The sequence below is a fragment of the Bombyx mori genome, chromosome 23 (assembly GCF_030269925.1).
Source record: "Bombyx mori chromosome 23, ASM3026992v2".
Classification (NCBI taxonomy): domain Eukaryota; kingdom Metazoa; phylum Arthropoda; class Insecta; order Lepidoptera; family Bombycidae; genus Bombyx; species Bombyx mori.
Window position 1 is genome coordinate 7,993,310 of NC_085129.1, and position 17,370 is coordinate 8,010,679.

Sequence of the window (17,370 nt, forward strand, 5' to 3'; positions counted from 1 at the left end):
AGTTATAGTTAAATCTGATGTGTCTCACGAGGTTATATTTCAACAAACTTCAAGAAACAAATCTTCACTTTTAATATTTGGTAATAATTGCGTGTACACAGGAGAAAATAGTGCATTGAATGTTTTTGAAAGTAGATTATGAAGGAATTCTTTATCGGTATTAGCGCCTAACAACATATATATTTTGGCTGTTTATTACTGATATTTTGGTGTAATATTTAGGGTCAAGACTTTTCAACCATAGTCTGCGTCGGATACTAAGGAAGTCTAGAATAATAACATTCAGTCAAAAAGGTATCTGGAATGGATTATTTTTTTAAGGTTCTATAGTTAATTTTTGTTGTTGTTCTTAGATTGGCACACCTACAAATAAGGGAAGTTTGTAAAAAACTGTTAGTTTGTAAGAAGACTGAAATAATTAAATAAATTAAATTAAAATGTTTTTTTCATTACCGTTATTGGCATGGAGTTTAAGTTGCATCTATTATTTAAATTAAATACACTACTTTTTTTAGTTATATCATATTTAAAGTCTATTGAATTTTTTTTAATGAGCCAAAACATCAAGCAATGGGTTTGTCTTAAATTTTGCATCGTCAATAGAATCTCGCGATTGGATTAACTGAAAATGTCAAAGAAGGCTTACAGTGACTCAACCTTATTAAAAACACATGTTCAAAAGCGGTACAGAAGGTTCAAAAGCGATCGAACTGATAATCCTCATTCCATTCTGGTTTGAGAGAGAGATAACCATCGAACTTTCTGCGTCTCACGAGTCGATTCGTACCATTTTAAATAATCACATTGAACCACACACACATGAAACATGACACTCGGCTAGTTCCAAAAGACCTGAATTTTCCCCAAAAACTTAATCGTGTAAGAATCGCTCAGGACATTGCTAGAACGAGTCAATGAATCCAACATCTATGAAACGCATTGTTAGTGCTACGAGATGTGGGTCTACGAGTTTGACATGCAAATTAGTCAACAAGCTTCGGAGTAGCGCCTTTCAATTGAACCGAAATCGAAAAAACCATGCCAAAGTCGATCAAAAGTCAAAGTCATGTTTGACTATCGTGGTGTTGTCCATTCGGAATTCTAGCCGGAAGGTTATTCGCGTTATGCGATCTTTAAGAGAGCATGTGCGACGAAAAAGGTCAGTTTGTGAATTCTTACTGGTGGTAGGACCACTTGTGAGTCCGCGCGGATAGGTACCACCGCCTTGCCTATTTCTGCCGTGAAGCAGTAATTCGTTTCGGTTTGAAGGGTGGGACAGCCGTAGTAACTATACTGAGACTTTAAAACTTGTATCTCAAGGTGGGTGGCGCGTCTACGTTGTAGGTGTCTATGGGCTCCAGTAACCACTTAACACCAGGTGGGCTGTGAGCTCGTCCAGGCAAGTAAGCAATAAAAAAAAAAACATGGACTTTGTACCACGATAATTCGCCTTCGCAAAAGGCCATCATTGTAAACGAATTTTTTACTATAAACTCAACCGATACTGTCGAACAGCTACCTTATCCACCAAATATAACTCCAGCCGATTTTCTTTATTTTTCCTAAATTCAAATTATCACTTCGTGGCGTCCGTTTTCATTCGGTAAAAAACATAAAGGAGAATTTGCGGGTAACGAAACTCAATTTCGGGAAAAGCGTTTAAAAAGTGGTTCGATAATTAGATTATTCATTGGCGTAAGTGTATCGTTTCTGAAGGTGCATACTTTGAAGGACATAAAATAAATTTGGATGAACAACCAATAATTTGTCTATTATTGTAATATATATTATGTAATACATTGTATAATGTGTAATTTCCACTTCCGGTATGCTGATACCAAATGTTTAAATAACTAAGTAATTTTTCATAGAACGAGCTCAACGTCTACATAATGTTAAGTAGTTATAGTAAGCGGCACGTAAGTTGGCAAGGTTTTGGTGTAGTGGGGGTAATGTCGCGCATGGTGCACATTGCAACAAAAAAATGGTCACTTTTATTGCCGCATATAATTTAATTTAATTTTTTATTTGCCGTAATTTGTTTTTAAGCCTTTGTGTTTAGAAGAAAGTTAAAGAAAAGAGAGGAATTTGTGAAGTGTATTAGGTGTTATAAATAAAAAACAATTAAAAGTTAAGAAGTTTATTTAAAAAAAATTATTTAATATTAAAAATTATGTGTCACCGTCGTCATTATTATTTTCTAATAGTGCTACCCCTTGGATTAAATTTATGGTAGCACCTGAGCTGGTGGAAGGAGTTGGCTCCTCATCGTTGAAATAACGAAGAGTCGCTGTTGTCACTGGCGTAAATAAAAAAACGCTCAGTGACTGAATCGACCATATGGTCATTGGTATTTGGTCCTGGCATTGCAAACAAATTTAAAAGAATAACACTCGTAACAAAAACTAAATTTAAAACAATAATAACAACTCGTAACAAAAACTCAATATAAACAAAGGGCTCCTACAATTTAGTAGGCGCATGTGTAATCACGGAGCGAACGGAACGTGGATGCGGTGCGGGAGGGGAGGGTCGACTAACTCACCAATCGTGCGCTCGGAACGGTGCTACGTCTTTCCCCGCGTCCCGCTTGACAACCAAAGAGACCTAAAAAACGACTTCTGCGCATCTTACGACTCTTGCCAAGTTACGTGCCGGGGACTATTAACCGAAGCTATATAGCACTCATATTAAAATATTAGGTCGCTCTAAGGGTCAATTCTTTAACGTTTCAATTAAGTTTGCACTGTCAACTGCAGATATTTTCTTAAAATCTTATTGAAATTTAAATTGCTATTACATACTTGTCAACTGCAGATATTTTCTTAAATATCTTATTGAAATTTAAATTGCTATTACATACTTGTCAACTGCAGGTATTTTGTTAAATATCTTATTGAAATTTAAATAGCTATTACATACATGATCCTAGAAAATTGAGCGCTAAGCGTTTTGAATCCATGATTTAAATAATGCTTATGTGACCTAATTTTGAAATCACAAAACATTATCGTATATACAGCACTAAGTATTTTTAACAGGACCGGCCGCACTAGAGATCACTTGGAGAGGCCTATGTTCAGCAGTAGACAGTGGACAGGCTGAGATGATGACGATGATGAAGTATTTTTAAACATTTCACAAATTTATTTGCTACGGTCTAAAAAGTGCCATCGAGAAAGTGTAATACAATTTAAATACACGTTTATTCAAATACTTAAGGACCTTATTTTTTATATTGATTTTGTTGCAAGAGGCTGCTTGTGTCCTGATAAAAAAAATCATCTATCGTCTTACGGCCGGTCCCAATATCGGATCCTCGATCGGGAGATCGGTTCAATCGGAGATCGAAAACGATCTCCCGATCGATCTCCAATCTGCGTCCCAATAACAACGGATAGCAACAATCGATCGATTTTCAAAATGGATCGCCGATCGATCTATTTTGTGAAGTTCCCTCCCGTGCGTTCCATTTCAAGCAGATATAATTATGACTATGTTGTAAACCTATTAATGGATTTAAGAAAATATGCATACTTTAGGGTTTTGACGTACTAATGAATTATTTATTTGTTACGTATTATATGAATAAAACACGTGTTTTAACATTTTCCAAGCAAATTATCATAAACCTACTCAAGTTTTGGTAGCGGAGCGTAATCATAATCTGAGAAACGAATCGTCTCTCAGTGTCATTTGACATCAGATTCAGTCAGTTTAAAATTGAAGCTTTTGTTCGTGGTTTGTTGCTACAAGTAAATAATTATCAAAATATTGAATTATTAAGTTAGTGAAGTGAAGTGAAATACCATGGAAAGTGTAAGTGCAATGGTATGTATACTATTATTAAGTATTTAGCGTGTTCTTACTTTCTATATTTATATTCAACAAACCCCCGCTGTGAAGACGCTTCGTTTCGCGCCTAATTTGTGTAAACACTTTACATAGGTAGTAATTTCTTATTATTTCCAGGTATCAAGCAAGCCTCTCACAAAGGACGAGTCAAAAATACTGCTTTCGTTTATTGAAAGTAGTAAAATTATTTATAATAAAAGAACAAATGCGACTAATAACAAACTAAAAAATGAGGAGTGGAAACGCATAAGCGACCATTTCAATGCTGTGGTGACCACATCCTACCGGACACCACAGCAGTTGCGTTTAAAATGGGAAAATCTCAAAAAGAATTCCCGTAAACGCAATACACAAATACGTATGAATAACATAAAGGTTAGTATATTTATTTATTTTAACTACAAGGGATACACAGTGAACTTAACATTTGACAAGCTTAACATGATTCTCTGGTTTGCCATCATCAAACCCTTATTTCCTTTTCACAGGACCACCTTTGACATATCTTCTTTCCAATAAAAAAAGAATCATCATAATATAATTGGTTCATAAACAAACACAGTTATTGTACACTATACACAACTATTTACCATACTAATCAATATGTGTGATTAACTACATAATATATATCATTGCAGTACAATATAATAGAATAGAATAGGATAACTCTTTATGGCATATTAAATATGTTCTCTGTAGAACATATTTTATTAATATCCAATCCTGTAATTAAAATTTTATCTTTCTCTTTTTTAGACTGGTGGTGGTGGTCCTTCCTACATCCCCCCTGATGATGTGTTGGACAGGGTGGCTGCATTATTAGGAAGTACTGTAGATGGTTTCACAGTAGCATATGGTGGTGATGCTGAACTAATACCATGTGCCGGCAGTAGTAATGGTGGTGGTGATGAACATGGTTTGGAGGGTGTTATAGATAATGTAATTGATAATGGTGCTGAGGTGTTGGAGTGTAACAGTGGTGTTGAGGTGTTGAAAGAGTGTGTGGTCGAAGACACAGGGCCTTGCTCAGTCACACCACCTAACCCCAAATTTTTACACACTCCCAAAGCCAGCGGTAAATTATTTTGTTAAGTTATTTATATTTTCACTTTGCATAATATTATTGTTGCCAAAGTGGGGTAGTTTATTAAGTACAAAAGTTATTACTTAAAATAAGAATTTCTCTTTCTTTACAATTACAAGTTGTAAATTTTCTACTTTTCATAAAATTGAATAAATTTCCAGAAGCTGGTGGCCTAGTTTATTTGCTATCAATTATAGGTAGTAGAAAGATTTTAGAGTTTATTGTGGACTGATAGACAGAAAATGCATGCGGAGAGTTTATTCTGAAGGTTAAGTCTCAGCGATAATTACTAATTTTATTTACTTTAATTCTTACAGGTTTCAAAAGAAAATCAAAATTTGACGAGCACCGGGCATCCAGAAACCAGGCAATAGCTAATTACTATAATGCAAAAAGTAAACTTTTAGAAGCAAAATTTGAAAATATTGTGTTAGAAAATAAAAAATTAAAATTAGAAATTGAAAAACTTAAGAATGTAAATTAACCTTATTTTATTTTATAGTTGATATTTTTGTTTGTATTTTTATGCAGGTCTTATATATATATATATATATATATATGTGTATATATATTTTTATTTTTGTGTTATAAATAAATACCTAATTAAGTTAGCAGTTAAAGTGATGATAAGTTTGTTCAAATGTTTGTGCTAAATATAAATAATAGATAAGTATTTTCATTCATAATAAAACAAAATAACAGTTACATACAAAAAGGTACTATATAAGTTTCTTTTGCACTCTACAGAGTTGAGAAGTAGGCTTCTATTAATTCTGTTCTATCCCTGCTATCTTGTACTCCCATAGTTTGAAGATCATCATCATCCATTGCTTGGAATGGTATTTGTACCTCTGCTGGGGTTTCTTGCAAGTTATGAATTCTACAGATGTTGTGTAGAACTGCTGTAGCTATTACAACTTTCTGAATGTTTTCTAGTGATAAGCGCATAGATAATGAGATCACTGGAAAACGTCGCTTCCATACACCGAAGGTTCTGTAAAAGATAATTATTGTTTAGTGTGTTACTTGTATAATACTCATACAAGTAAAAATCACTAGCTATACCCATAATGTCTACTGTGATAGGTACATCCATAGTGAATATTATCATACTGTAGATTTTCAATTCTTCTGGTTATGTAACACTTACCTTTCAATAAGGTTTCTTGTTGCAATATGTGCATCATTATATTTTTGTTCATTTCTAGCACTAGGATTTAAAATTGGTGTCAACATATATCATCTGTTTGGATAGGCACTGTCAGCCAGCAACCAGCGATTCCCAAAAGTCCCAGCTTCACACTGAGCTGTAAATAGATTAGTTTATTTAACTGCACTTACTATATCCATACATAATCACAAAGTAATTACACAATTTAATGTATATAATACCTCTTAAAACAGAATTATTAAATATAGTAGCATCATGTGCAGAACCAGGCCACCGGGCTACAACATTCATAAACTTCAAATCAGCATCACAAACTGCTTGAACATTTAATGAAAAGTAGCCTTTTCGGTTTCTGAACTCTTCGCCTATTGTGTGATCTGGAACAATATGGTTTAATGTAGACAAGTTTATCTTTTACATAATTATTAATGACTACATTATTAAGCTTTTACTTACTTGGAGATTGTATCCGTATGTGAGTGCAGTCAATTGCACCCAGGACACGTGGGAATTGACCATATTGAAAAAACTTGTCCACATGATTAGGGTGCATTACAATGTATTTATTGTACAGTATGGCTATAGCTCCAGATATATCGTGAACTATTCTGCTGGCGGTCGATTTTGACACGCCCACGAAATCCGCTACAGAAATTAGCATTGTACCCAATGCATAAAATCGGAGGGTTAGGAGTAGCTGGTGAAGTGGTGCAACTCCATGATTTCTGTAAATAATTAGGGCGTGTTAATAATAAGTGATCCTATAATTAAGTAGGTAAACATATTGTTTTTTATTGTGATAGAGGTACATACCGATTGCAGGTTACTTTTACATGTGGCATTATTTCCGATAAAAGTAATTGTACCGCAGCTTTGTTAAGACGAAATCTAAATGTAAATTCAGCATCAGTTAGGCACTGAGTATAATCAATACGGCAATAGCTTCTTCGTGATCCTGATGGACCTTCGTCTCCATCAGTATCCTCATTATCCCAATCTGAAAGCTGCTCCAGCACTTCAAGATCACTGTCACTATCACTAGACATTAAAGTTCCGGCCATTATGTTCTTTATTTTAATTCTATCAGTAATTGATAAGCTAAATAAATATTTTGTAAACAGTAAATAATCCGAAAGATTGCTTGCCAAATCGACCAAAATTTTAGGATCGTAAAAATAGATTGCAGATAGCCGTAAATAGATTTGTCAAAGACGAAAGATCGAATATTGAAACCCAACTACAGACTTTTTCCAACAGAGGGCGATCCAAAAAGTGGCAGAAATGGATTGACGCCCTCTAGCAGATTGATTGCATTTTCGGATTGCCAAAGCAATCTGTGGTTTGGTTATTGAAACAGTTTTGTAATTTTTGGATTGAAATTTCGATCCGAAATCGCTGAAAAAAGATCGAGGATCCGATATTGGGCCGGTCCCAATATCGGATCCTCGATCGGGAGATCGGTTCAATCGGAGATCGAAAACGATCTCCCGATCGATCTCCAATCTGCGTCCCAATAACAACGGATAGCAACAATCGATCGATTTTCAAAATGGATCGCCGATCGATCTATTTTGTGAAGTTCCCTCCCGTGCGTTCCATTTCAAGCAGATATAATTATGACTATGTTGTAAACCTATTAATGGATTTAAGAAAATATGCATACTTTAGGGTTTTGACGTACTAATGAATTATTTATTTGTTACGTATTATATGAATAAAACACGTGTTTTAACATTTTCCAAGCAAATTATCATAAACCTACTCAAGTTTTGGTAGCGGAGCGTAATCATAATCTGAGAAACGAATCGTCTCTCAGTGTCATTTGACATCAGATTCAGTCAGTTTAAAATTGAAGCTTTTGTTCGTGGTTTGTTGCTACAAGTAAATAATTATCAAAATATTGAATTATTAAGTTAGTGAAGTGAAGTGAAATACCATGGAAAGTGTAAGTGCAATGGTATGTATACTATTATTAAGTATTTAGCGTGTTCTTACTTTCTATATTTATATTCAACAAACCCCCGCTGTGAAGACGCTTCGTTTCGCGCCTAATTTGTGTAAACACTTTACATAGGTAGTAATTTCTTATTATTTCCAGGTATCAAGCAAGCCTCTCACAAAGGACGAGTCAAAAATACTGCTTTCGTTTATTGAAAGTAGTAAAATTATTTATAATAAAAGAACAAATGCGACTAATAACAAACTAAAAAATGAGGAGTGGAAACGCATAAGCGACCATTTCAATGCTGTGGTGACCACATCCTACCGGACACCACAGCAGTTGCGTTTAAAATGGGAAAATCTCAAAAAGAATTCCCGTAAACGCAATACACAAATACGTATGAATAACATAAAGGTTAGTATATTTATTTATTTTAACTACAAGGGATACACAGTGAACTTAACATTTGACAAGCTTAACATGATTCTCTGGTTTGCCATCATCAAACCCTTATTTCCTTTTCACAGGACCACCTTTGACATATCTTCTTTCCAATAAAAAAAGAATCATCATAATATAATTGGTTCATAAACAAACACAGTTATTGTACACTATACACAACTATTTACCATACTAATCAATATGTGTGATTAACTACATAATATATATCATTGCAGTACAATATAATAGAATAGAATAGGATAACTCTTTATGGCATATTAAATATGTTCTCTGTAGAACATATTTTATTAATATCCAATCCTGTAATTAAAATTTTATCTTTCTCTTTTTTAGACTGGTGGTGGTGGTCCTTCCTACATCCCCCCTGATGATGTGTTGGACAGGGTGGCTGCATTATTAGGAAGTACTGTAGATGGTTTCACAGTAGCATATGGTGGTGATGCTGAACTAATACCATGTGCCGGCAGTAGTAATGGTGGTGGTGATGAACATGGTTTGGAGGGTGTTATAGATAATGTAATTGATAATGGTGCTGAGGTGTTGGAGTGTAACAGTGGTGTTGAGGTGTTGAAAGAGTGTGTGGTCGAAGACACAGGGCCTTGCTCAGTCACACCACCTAACCCCAAATTTTTACACACTCCCAAAGCCAGCGGTAAATTATTTTGTTAAGTTATTTATATTTTCACTTTGCATAATATTATTGTTGCCAAAGTGGGGTAGTTTATTAAGTACAAAAGTTATTACTTAAAATAAGAATTTCTCTTTCTTTACAATTACAAGTTGTAAATTTTCTACTTTTCATAAAATTGAATAAATTTCCAGAAGCTGGTGGCCTAGTTTATTTGCTATCAATTATAGGTAGTAGAAAGATTTTAGAGTTTATTGTGGACTGATAGACAGAAAATGCATGCGGAGAGTTTATTCTGAAGGTTAAGTCTCAGCGATAATTACTAATTTTATTTACTTTAATTCTTACAGGTTTCAAAAGAAAATCAAAATTTGACGAGCACCGGGCATCCAGAAACCAGGCAATAGCTAATTACTATAATGCAAAAAGTAAACTTTTAGAAGCAAAATTTGAAAATATTGTGTTAGAAAATAAAAAATTAAAATTAGAAATTGAAAAACTTAAGAATGTAAATTAACCTTATTTTATTTTATAGTTGATATTTTTGTTTGTATTTTTATGCAGGTCTTATATATATATATATATATATATATGTGTATATATATTTTTATTTTTGTGTTATAAATAAATACCTAATTAAGTTAGCAGTTAAAGTGATGATAAGTTTGTTCAAATGTTTGTGCTAAATATAAATAATAGATAAGTATTTTCATTCATAATAAAACAAAATAACAGTTACATACAAAAAGGTACTATATAAGTTTCTTTTGCACTCTACAGAGTTGAGAAGTAGGCTTCTATTAATTCTGTTCTATCCCTGCTATCTTGTACTCCCATAGTTTGAAGATCATCATCATCCATTGCTTGGAATGGTATTTGTACCTCTGCTGGGGTTTCTTGCAAGTTATGAATTCTACAGATGTTGTGTAGAACTGCTGTAGCTATTACAACTTTCTGAATGTTTTCTAGTGATAAGCGCATAGATAATGAGATCACTGGAAAACGTCGCTTCCATACACCGAAGGTTCTGTAAAAGATAATTATTGTTTAGTGTGTTACTTGTATAATACTCATACAAGTAAAAATCACTAGCTATACCCATAATGTCTACTGTGATAGGTACATCCATAGTGAATATTATCATACTGTAGATTTTCAATTCTTCTGGTTATGTAACACTTACCTTTCAATAAGGTTTCTTGTTGCAATATGTGCATCATTATATTTTTGTTCATTTCTAGCACTAGGATTTAAAATTGGTGTCAACATATATCATCTGTTTGGATAGGCACTGTCAGCCAGCAACCAGCGATTCCCAAAAGTCCCAGCTTCACACTGAGCTGTAAATAGATTAGTTTATTTAACTGCACTTACTATATCCATACATAATCACAAAGTAATTACACAATTTAATGTATATAATACCTCTTAAAACAGAATTATTAAATATAGTAGCATCATGTGCAGAACCAGGCCACCGGGCTACAACATTCATAAACTTCAAATCAGCATCACAAACTGCTTGAACATTTAATGAAAAGTAGCCTTTTCGGTTTCTGAACTCTTCGCCTATTGTGTGATCTGGAACAATATGGTTTAATGTAGACAAGTTTATCTTTTACATAATTATTAATGACTACATTATTAAGCTTTTACTTACTTGGAGATTGTATCCGTATGTGAGTGCAGTCAATTGCACCCAGGACACGTGGGAATTGACCATATTGAAAAAACTTGTCCACATGATTAGGGTGCATTACAATGTATTTATTGTACAGTATGGCTATAGCTCCAGATATATCGTGAACTATTCTGCTGGCGGTCGATTTTGACACGCCCACGAAATCCGCTACAGAAATTAGCATTGTACCCAATGCATAAAATCGGAGGGTTAGGAGTAGCTGGTGAAGTGGTGCAACTCCATGATTTCTGTAAATAATTAGGGCGTGTTAATAATAAGTGATCCTATAATTAAGTAGGTAAACATATTGTTTTTTATTGTGATAGAGGTACATACCGATTGCAGGTTACTTTTACATGTGGCATTATTTCCGATAAAAGTAATTGTACCGCAGCTTTGTTAAGACGAAATCTAAATGTAAATTCAGCATCAGTTAGGCACTGAGTATAATCAATACGGCAATAGCTTCTTCGTGATCCTGATGGACCTTCGTCTCCATCAGTATCCTCATTATCCCAATCTGAAAGCTGCTCCAGCACTTCAAGATCACTGTCACTATCACTAGACATTAAAGTTCCGGCCATTATGTTCTTTATTTTAATTCTATCAGTAATTGATAAGCTAAATAAATATTTTGTAAACAGTAAATAATCCGAAAGATTGCTTGCCAAATCGACCAAAATTTTAGGATCGTAAAAATAGATTGCAGATAGCCGTAAATAGATTTGTCAAAGACGAAAGATCGAATATTGAAACCCAACTACAGACTTTTTCCAACAGAGGGCGATCCAAAAAGTGGCAGAAATGGATTGACGCCCTCTAGCAGATTGATTGCATTTTCGGATTGCCAAAGCAATCTGTGGTTTGGTTATTGAAACAGTTTTGTAATTTTTGGATTGAAATTTCGATCCGAAATCGCTGAAAAAAGATCGAGGATCCGATATTGGGACCGGCCGTTAGCCTTTGCTCGTTTTCAGATCGCACTTTGAACCAGAAAGTTTTTTAATAGATATGAATGTTTGCTCGGTAATAATGATTGTTAAAGGTTCATAAAATTTAAAACGTATTTAACTGGATAGGCTCCGTTCATACATCTGCACTTAATGGCTCATTTTGCTCACAATCTATCAGAGAGTGGTCGTTCAGCCACCGCATTTTTGCAAAGAAATAAAAAATCTGATCTTATTGTTAAAATTAAAAAAAAATCTAATGCCGGAATGATTTTGAAAACCCTTGACTAAATTCGTATGAGATCATAATTAACTGTTTTAAGATCATAATTATGATTCTGTGTATGGCTCGTTATGTGTGCAATCATAAAATTTACTTGAAAATTTAATGAATTCAGCTTTCATTTGAAATATAATATATATTATAGATTTTTGTTAATGGGACTAGGGAGGGATTTAAGCTTGTAAATAGTTTTATACGCAATGTAATATATTTTGTGAAGCTTTACAACTTATATAAATATTGTAAACATAGTTTCTAGCTATATAAATGGAAATTAAATTCTGTTTCTAAGACTGAAAATATCGTACACTAGCTGATCCGGCAGACTTTGTAGTGGCTCAATCGATAAATAAAAGACCTAAACTTTTGTATAAAATAAACTTAAAGCAAACAAAAGGAATCCGTTCGACTGGGGACACATCAAAGAAAAACAAAATTGTTATTTTTATTTAATTCCAAGCATTTTCATATTCATCTACCTTTTAAACCTTCTCTGGACTTCCACAAATAATTCAAGACCAAAATTAGCCAAATCGGTCCAGTCTTTCTCGAGTTTTAGCGAGACTAACGAACAGCATTCATTCATTTTTATATATATAGCTGACCCAGCAGACTTCGTAGTGCCTCAATCGATAAATAAAAGACCTACACTTTTGTATAAAATAAATTAAAAACAAACAAAATGAATCCGTCCGACGGGAGACAAATAAAAGGGAAAACGAAATTGTTATTCCGAGCATTTTCATATTTATTTTAAATCTTTTAAACCTTCTCTGGACTTCCACAACTAATTCAAGACCAAAATTAGCCAAATCGGTCCAGCCGTTCTCGAGCCTGGCGTCGTGGCGTCGATGCTTGGCAGCGATGAGTCATGGAAGGCTATGCTCGACTTCTGCGAGTGCACCATCTCGCAGAAGGAGGCGGCGGGGCGAGTGAGGGAAAGCTCTCCTCACTACGCAGAAACCCGCCGCCGCCGAGCAGGAGGTCGGGACCGGGGTCGTATCCGTGACCTGGCCCCCTAAGAGCTAGGGGTCCCACCCGTTTTGTGCGGGGAGGGACCCAGACGTGGGGTGGCGTGCTCTGCACGCTCACCCGCAATAGGAAGCCGGGTGATGGTAGACCGCGTTCCCCCGACCGCTCTGGAGGAAGGTGTAACGCGGCGCCATCAAAGCGGGCTCTCGGCCCGCTGAACGAGGGAACCGGTGGTCGTGTCGCTGGCGGCCACCGGTCCGGCGTCCGTGGGACGGTGGGATGGATGTAATGTGCTCTGCGTCAACCCTGTCCCGCCGTTTCAATAGCCCCGACTGGGCTCCGGCCCGGTCCGAGGTAGGGCGCCGGTTGTGAGCGGCAGGAGTTTTTCGTGAGGTTCAACTCCCACATACCGGCGGGATCCGGCGATTTTCTCCTGTGGAAAAAGAAAAAAAAAAAAAAAAAAGCCGTTCTCGAGTTTTAGCGAGACTAGCGAACAGCATTCATTCATTTTTATATATATAGAAGATAGAAGATAATTATCAGTCAGCCACTGCTTAATGAATAATTTTCTTTATCATGTTATATTTGAAATTAATACTGTAATACCGTTTGCAAATTACAACGGTCCAGACATAATTTAATAAACCTAACGCATATTTCAGTTTAAGAGTATTAAGTATGCTTCAGTAAATTTTTATATTATTGTTGAGTTATTTCTGATGAAAACATTACATTCTGTTCAGCATATTTCGGGAATTCCTTGAATTCTATGAATGAATAGAATTAATATTAATAAGTAATAATGAGTTCCTTTCTCCCAAAGGGAGAGTCCAAGATCGTTTGGTGCGGTAGGGTTTTAAAATATCCTTGGGCCGCGGTCTGCTCTCAACATCTGCAGACCGTCCAGTTCCACAAACCCCGCGTGCCCCCCCCCCCCCCCCCTTAGGCGCGAATACCTCGTAGGTAGTTCCGACCCACTCCCCCACAAAAAAAAATTCTATTTATGTAGTTTCTTTACAATAATTTAGTTGCTTTACATTATTCATTACATCTTTTAGAATAAGTTTTTATTTAGTTTATCAAAATTAACTATTTTATTCTTGCACAGTAAGTATTTTTGAGCACATTTTGTTTGAATTTATAATTAACTAGCGACCCGCCCTCGCTTCGCTTCGGAAACATTAAAACACACATGAAACAAAAAAAAAATTAAAAAAAGTAGCCTATGTTCATCAGGGACAATGTCGGCTTCTAATGGAAAAAGAATTTTTCATATCGGTCCAGTAGTTTCGGAGCCTATTCGAAACAAACAAACAAACTCTCTTTATAATATTAGTATAGATCACTTATCACTTGACGAACGAAGCCTCTGTTTGTATTTACTTTTATCTTTATATTATTTGGTTGCATTGGCACCGATACGGTTTAATAACCTGGTAAAAAAGTTCATTTCATCATGCAACAACTATACTATGCTAAGTAATTAGCGGCTAATGGAAAACAGTGAAAACTCATTTCCAAATTAAGCTTGGTTGCAGTAAATGTCACATTTTTAGGATTTAAATGTACCCTTCTTATTTATGTACATGTACTTACTATACAGTTTTCAAAAGTTACAACAGAAAATTTTATTGTAGGCACAACGTTTTTTTTCTCTATTAAATGCATCAATAAATACGAGACTAAGCGATTAGTGAATTCTTATTTTGCATGAATATCACCTATAAATTTTCCACCTAACGTTCGATGCCTCACCCAAACAACTCCCTTACGATAAAAATGTCGGGCAATTGTTTGCTCAGTCCTAAATCCCAATTCTAATGGTCAATGCTACCAACGTAGGTCTGTAAATTAGACAAATGTATTTTTTGGATATTTTCTTTTTTCTTTTAGTTTTCCTTTTCATTTATTTTCAACCTTTTTTACAGGTAAAAATATTTTGAATTTCCCTAAGCTCTTGATGTCGACAACTGTAATAAAGCAAACTATAAAGATATACTAGACGTCGAACAAAAGTGTGAACAACACCGAAAAACATGGGCCATAAAGTCGAATCGGTGGAATCACTATTATCCCGATGGTACGACGTAAGCTGTTAACATAGTAGCACTGAATCGATCAATGATGAGGAAAATTCACTGTTTATAACAGTCGTGAAGTTAATGCCCACACAACTTGATTAAGTATTCGGATATTTTTCGAATCTAGCTGGTCGGTTGAATTAGGTTTCGTTGTAGGTAATTGTTATCGATTTTATTGTTCGAGAATGTTCAAGTGTGTAATTAAGCGTTTGATACTATATTTGAGCATAATTCAAAAACATAGAAATGACCATAACATTTATACACATACATTGTATACATAATTTATGTTCTCACGTATGTTTTCGAGCGTGCAACAAATTAGGGTTTATTAATAAGTTCCAAATTCACACTATGATTGATATTATTATGTAATTTAAATGTTTTAATTATTTTTAATTTTGATTTAATTTATTAACTTTATGACTAATATTTCACATTGAAATCTTTGAGTTATTCTTTTAATCTCATCTATACTAAGTGTATACTAATATATTATTATAAAGCTGAAGAGTTTGTTTGTTTGGTTGAACGCGCTAATCTCAGGAACTATTGGTCCGATTTGAAAATTCTTTCAGTGTTAGATGTCCCATTTATTAAGAAAGGCTATAGGATAAATTACATCTCGCTAAGACTAATACGAGCGGAGAACTAATAAATAATGTTTTAAAATCTTTTTTGACGTGACAACGTCTTATAATTCGATGGAACCGGCTGCACGCACGAAAAAACATGACTCATGCGGCGTTACCTCGCTCTGAGGCGTTCCATTTAAAGCTTGAAGTGCAAGGGAGAGCACGCAACGAGCGACAAAGAGGCACAATCGGCCTCCGCGTTCCGCAGCGTTTGACATCTGTCTCTCTCCAACTTGAGTGAGCGATGCATCCGCGTGGACAGCTGTTATACAACAATACATTTACATGTTTTCGTCAAGTATGAAGTTTAGTGAAAAGTGAATGTGGTGTCAATTGTTTATAGCAACGATAATTGCGATAATTGAAAAAAAACCATTCCATCAGTATTTTCTTAAGACGTTGTCACGTTCAACTATCGTCAGTAAACCGACTTTACAGACAATCTATTTTTTCCTTTTGGAAGCTTCCGCTACGTGCGCTGCGAAAACGGATAAAGTTTCGCTAAAATAATGTATGACAGAATTGTTCCCGTTTAAAAGTTCTAAAAATAGTCCGCAACAGCATGTGTCTATATTTTAAGGTTGGCTCACTATATATAACCTTTTTACGCTAACCAAATTTGTTCTAAAATAAAGCATTATTTGTGCAGGTGTTTTTATAAAGATCACATTAATCCTTATCCAAATAAATACGTTATTCATTACAAGTAATTAATTTAAAAGAAATTTGCCCTTTACACAATTTGTTTTGAATGAGTATCTTAGAAGATATCGCAGTTTTAAAATAACATCGCAGGAAAATAATGATCAAGCGCGTATAATGTACAAGGCGCCGGCCGGCTGGTGCGCGGCGGTACATAATAAGAAGAATAACAAGAAACACCTAAATCACTTCAAGATAGGCTTTGAAAATTGTAGATTTTTCTCGATTTCTCCAGGATCCCAACATCAGATCCTGATCTTTATGATTACAAGACCATTCGGGAAGTCTACCCTTTCGAACAAAAAAAAGGAAAAATAATTATCAGAATCGCTTCAAGCATTCTCGAGAAATCGGTCAAATAAAGAATCAATCATCAATCATCATCAATTTGGCCACCTTGGTCAAATTGATAGCCTCCTCTTTTGAAATCGGTTAGAAAGCGTGATTTTTGTACCTTAAATAGCTCCTTAATATTCTATTATTCAAAGATATTTTCACCTTCTACGTAAATGAAGTCGTGGGTAAAATTTAGCGTTACCCCAAAATAAATATTCCACGCGGACGAAGTCGCGGGCAAAAGCTAGTGTTAAATTGAATGAGTTTAGCTTAAAGATTAAAACATTGTATATTTGTCAAACAAAGGCAATGAAACATTTATTGAAATTTATCAGAGCCCCGCAGTAATGTGGATTAACGAATAGATCTTTACAATTGGTAAACATTTCGAACTGTGCCACTGGATCGCTTTAATGACTTGAGGGCCAGAAACGTATTTTAGTGAGTTTGCATGCGAAACACAAAACCATTACCATAAAATTCCATTTGTCTATTACAATAGACAAATGGAATTAAAAAGACTAAATTTTCCTTCGAATTTAAAACGCTAACTAAAGAATTGGTTTACGGAGCCTTTATTGTTTATGC

At 34.9% G+C, this 17,370-nt stretch overlaps 4 protein-coding genes across 6 annotated transcripts; 2 read left to right on the forward strand and 2 right to left on the reverse strand.

Moving 5' to 3' along the window:
* Positions 1–1,857: 1,857 nt before the first annotated feature.
* On the forward strand, positions 1,858–5,654 carry LOC119628389 (uncharacterized). Its single transcript, XM_038019462.2, has 4 exons — positions 1,858–3,831; positions 3,973–4,230; positions 4,612–4,930; positions 5,257–5,654. The coding sequence occupies exons 1-4, from the start codon at positions 3,811–3,813 to the stop codon at positions 5,421–5,423; spliced, it is 765 nt and encodes a 254-aa protein (XP_037875390.1). The 5' UTR covers positions 1,858–3,810; the 3' UTR covers positions 5,424–5,654.
* A 248-nt stretch (positions 5,655–5,902) lies between these two features.
* On the reverse strand, positions 5,903–7,565 carry LOC119630357 (putative nuclease HARBI1). Of its 2 annotated transcripts, XR_009976246.1 has the most exons (5): positions 6,924–7,565; positions 6,567–6,835; positions 6,332–6,487; positions 6,090–6,246; positions 5,903–5,933 (listed from the first exon to the last, which is right to left on the reverse strand). XR_009976246.1 is itself a non-coding variant. In XM_038019464.2 (4 exons), the coding sequence occupies exons 1-4, from the start codon at positions 7,169–7,171 to the stop codon at positions 6,179–6,181; spliced, it is 741 nt and encodes a 246-aa protein (XP_037875392.1). In that variant the 5' UTR covers positions 7,172–7,252; the 3' UTR covers positions 5,903–6,178. The 2 variants fall into 2 exon arrangements, 1 of the variants encoding a protein (XP_037875392.1); XM_038019464.2 differs by having other exon boundaries at positions 5,903–6,246; positions 6,924–7,252.
* A 50-nt stretch (positions 7,566–7,615) lies between these two features.
* LOC119630355 (uncharacterized) lies at positions 7,616–9,890 on the forward strand. The gene is made up of 4 exons (XM_038019461.2): positions 7,616–8,067; positions 8,209–8,466; positions 8,848–9,166; positions 9,493–9,890. The coding sequence occupies exons 1-4, from the start codon at positions 8,047–8,049 to the stop codon at positions 9,657–9,659; spliced, it is 765 nt and encodes a 254-aa protein (XP_037875389.1). The 5' UTR covers positions 7,616–8,046; the 3' UTR covers positions 9,660–9,890.
* A 248-nt stretch (positions 9,891–10,138) lies between these two features.
* On the reverse strand, positions 10,139–17,005 carry LOC119630356 (putative nuclease HARBI1). 2 transcript variants are annotated; one of them, XR_009976247.1, is made up of 5 exons: positions 11,160–17,004; positions 10,803–11,071; positions 10,568–10,723; positions 10,326–10,482; positions 10,139–10,169 (listed from the first exon to the last, which is right to left on the reverse strand). XR_009976247.1 is itself a non-coding variant. In XM_038019463.2 (4 exons), exons 1-4 carry the CDS (start codon positions 11,405–11,407, stop codon positions 10,415–10,417), a joined length of 741 nt encoding a protein of 246 aa, XP_037875391.1. In that variant the 5' UTR covers positions 11,408–17,005; the 3' UTR covers positions 10,139–10,414. The 2 variants fall into 2 exon arrangements, 1 of the variants encoding a protein (XP_037875391.1); XM_038019463.2 differs by having other exon boundaries at positions 10,139–10,482; positions 11,160–17,005.
* Between the last annotated feature and the right edge of the window lie 365 nt (positions 17,006–17,370).

Bases quoted from the DNA above. Each gene is read 5' to 3' on its own strand.
- LOC119628389 (XM_038019462.2), top strand. From the start codon at position 3,811: ATGGAAAGTGTAAGTGCAATG. The intron at 3,832-3,972 runs GTATGTATACTA...TATTATTTCCAG, and splicing joins TGGAAAGTGTAAGTGCAATG to GTATCAAGCAAGCCTCTCAC. The intron at 4,931-5,256 runs GTAAATTATTTT...TAATTCTTACAG, and splicing joins ACACACTCCCAAAGCCAGCG to GTTTCAAAAGAAAATCAAAA.
- LOC119630357 (XM_038019464.2), bottom strand. From the start codon at position 7,171: ATGGCCGGAACTTTAATGTCTAGTGATAGTGACAGTGATCTTGAAGTG. The intron at 6,836-6,923 runs GTATGTACCTCT...AATTATTTACAG, and splicing joins GTAAAAGTAACCTGCAATCG to AAATCATGGAGTTGCACCAC. The intron at 6,488-6,566 runs GTAAGTAAAAGC...ATATTGTTCCAG, and splicing joins CATACGGATACAATCTCCAA to ATCACACAATAGGCGAAGAG.
- LOC119630355 (XM_038019461.2), top strand. From the start codon at position 8,047: ATGGAAAGTGTAAGTGCAATG. The intron at 8,467-8,847 runs GTTAGTATATTT...TCTCTTTTTTAG, and splicing joins TACGTATGAATAACATAAAG to ACTGGTGGTGGTGGTCCTTC. The intron at 9,167-9,492 runs GTAAATTATTTT...TAATTCTTACAG, and splicing joins ACACACTCCCAAAGCCAGCG to GTTTCAAAAGAAAATCAAAA.
- LOC119630356 (XM_038019463.2), bottom strand. From the start codon at position 11,407: ATGGCCGGAACTTTAATGTCTAGTGATAGTGACAGTGATCTTGAAGTG. The intron at 11,072-11,159 runs GTATGTACCTCT...AATTATTTACAG, and splicing joins GTAAAAGTAACCTGCAATCG to AAATCATGGAGTTGCACCAC. The intron at 10,724-10,802 runs GTAAGTAAAAGC...ATATTGTTCCAG, and splicing joins CATACGGATACAATCTCCAA to ATCACACAATAGGCGAAGAG.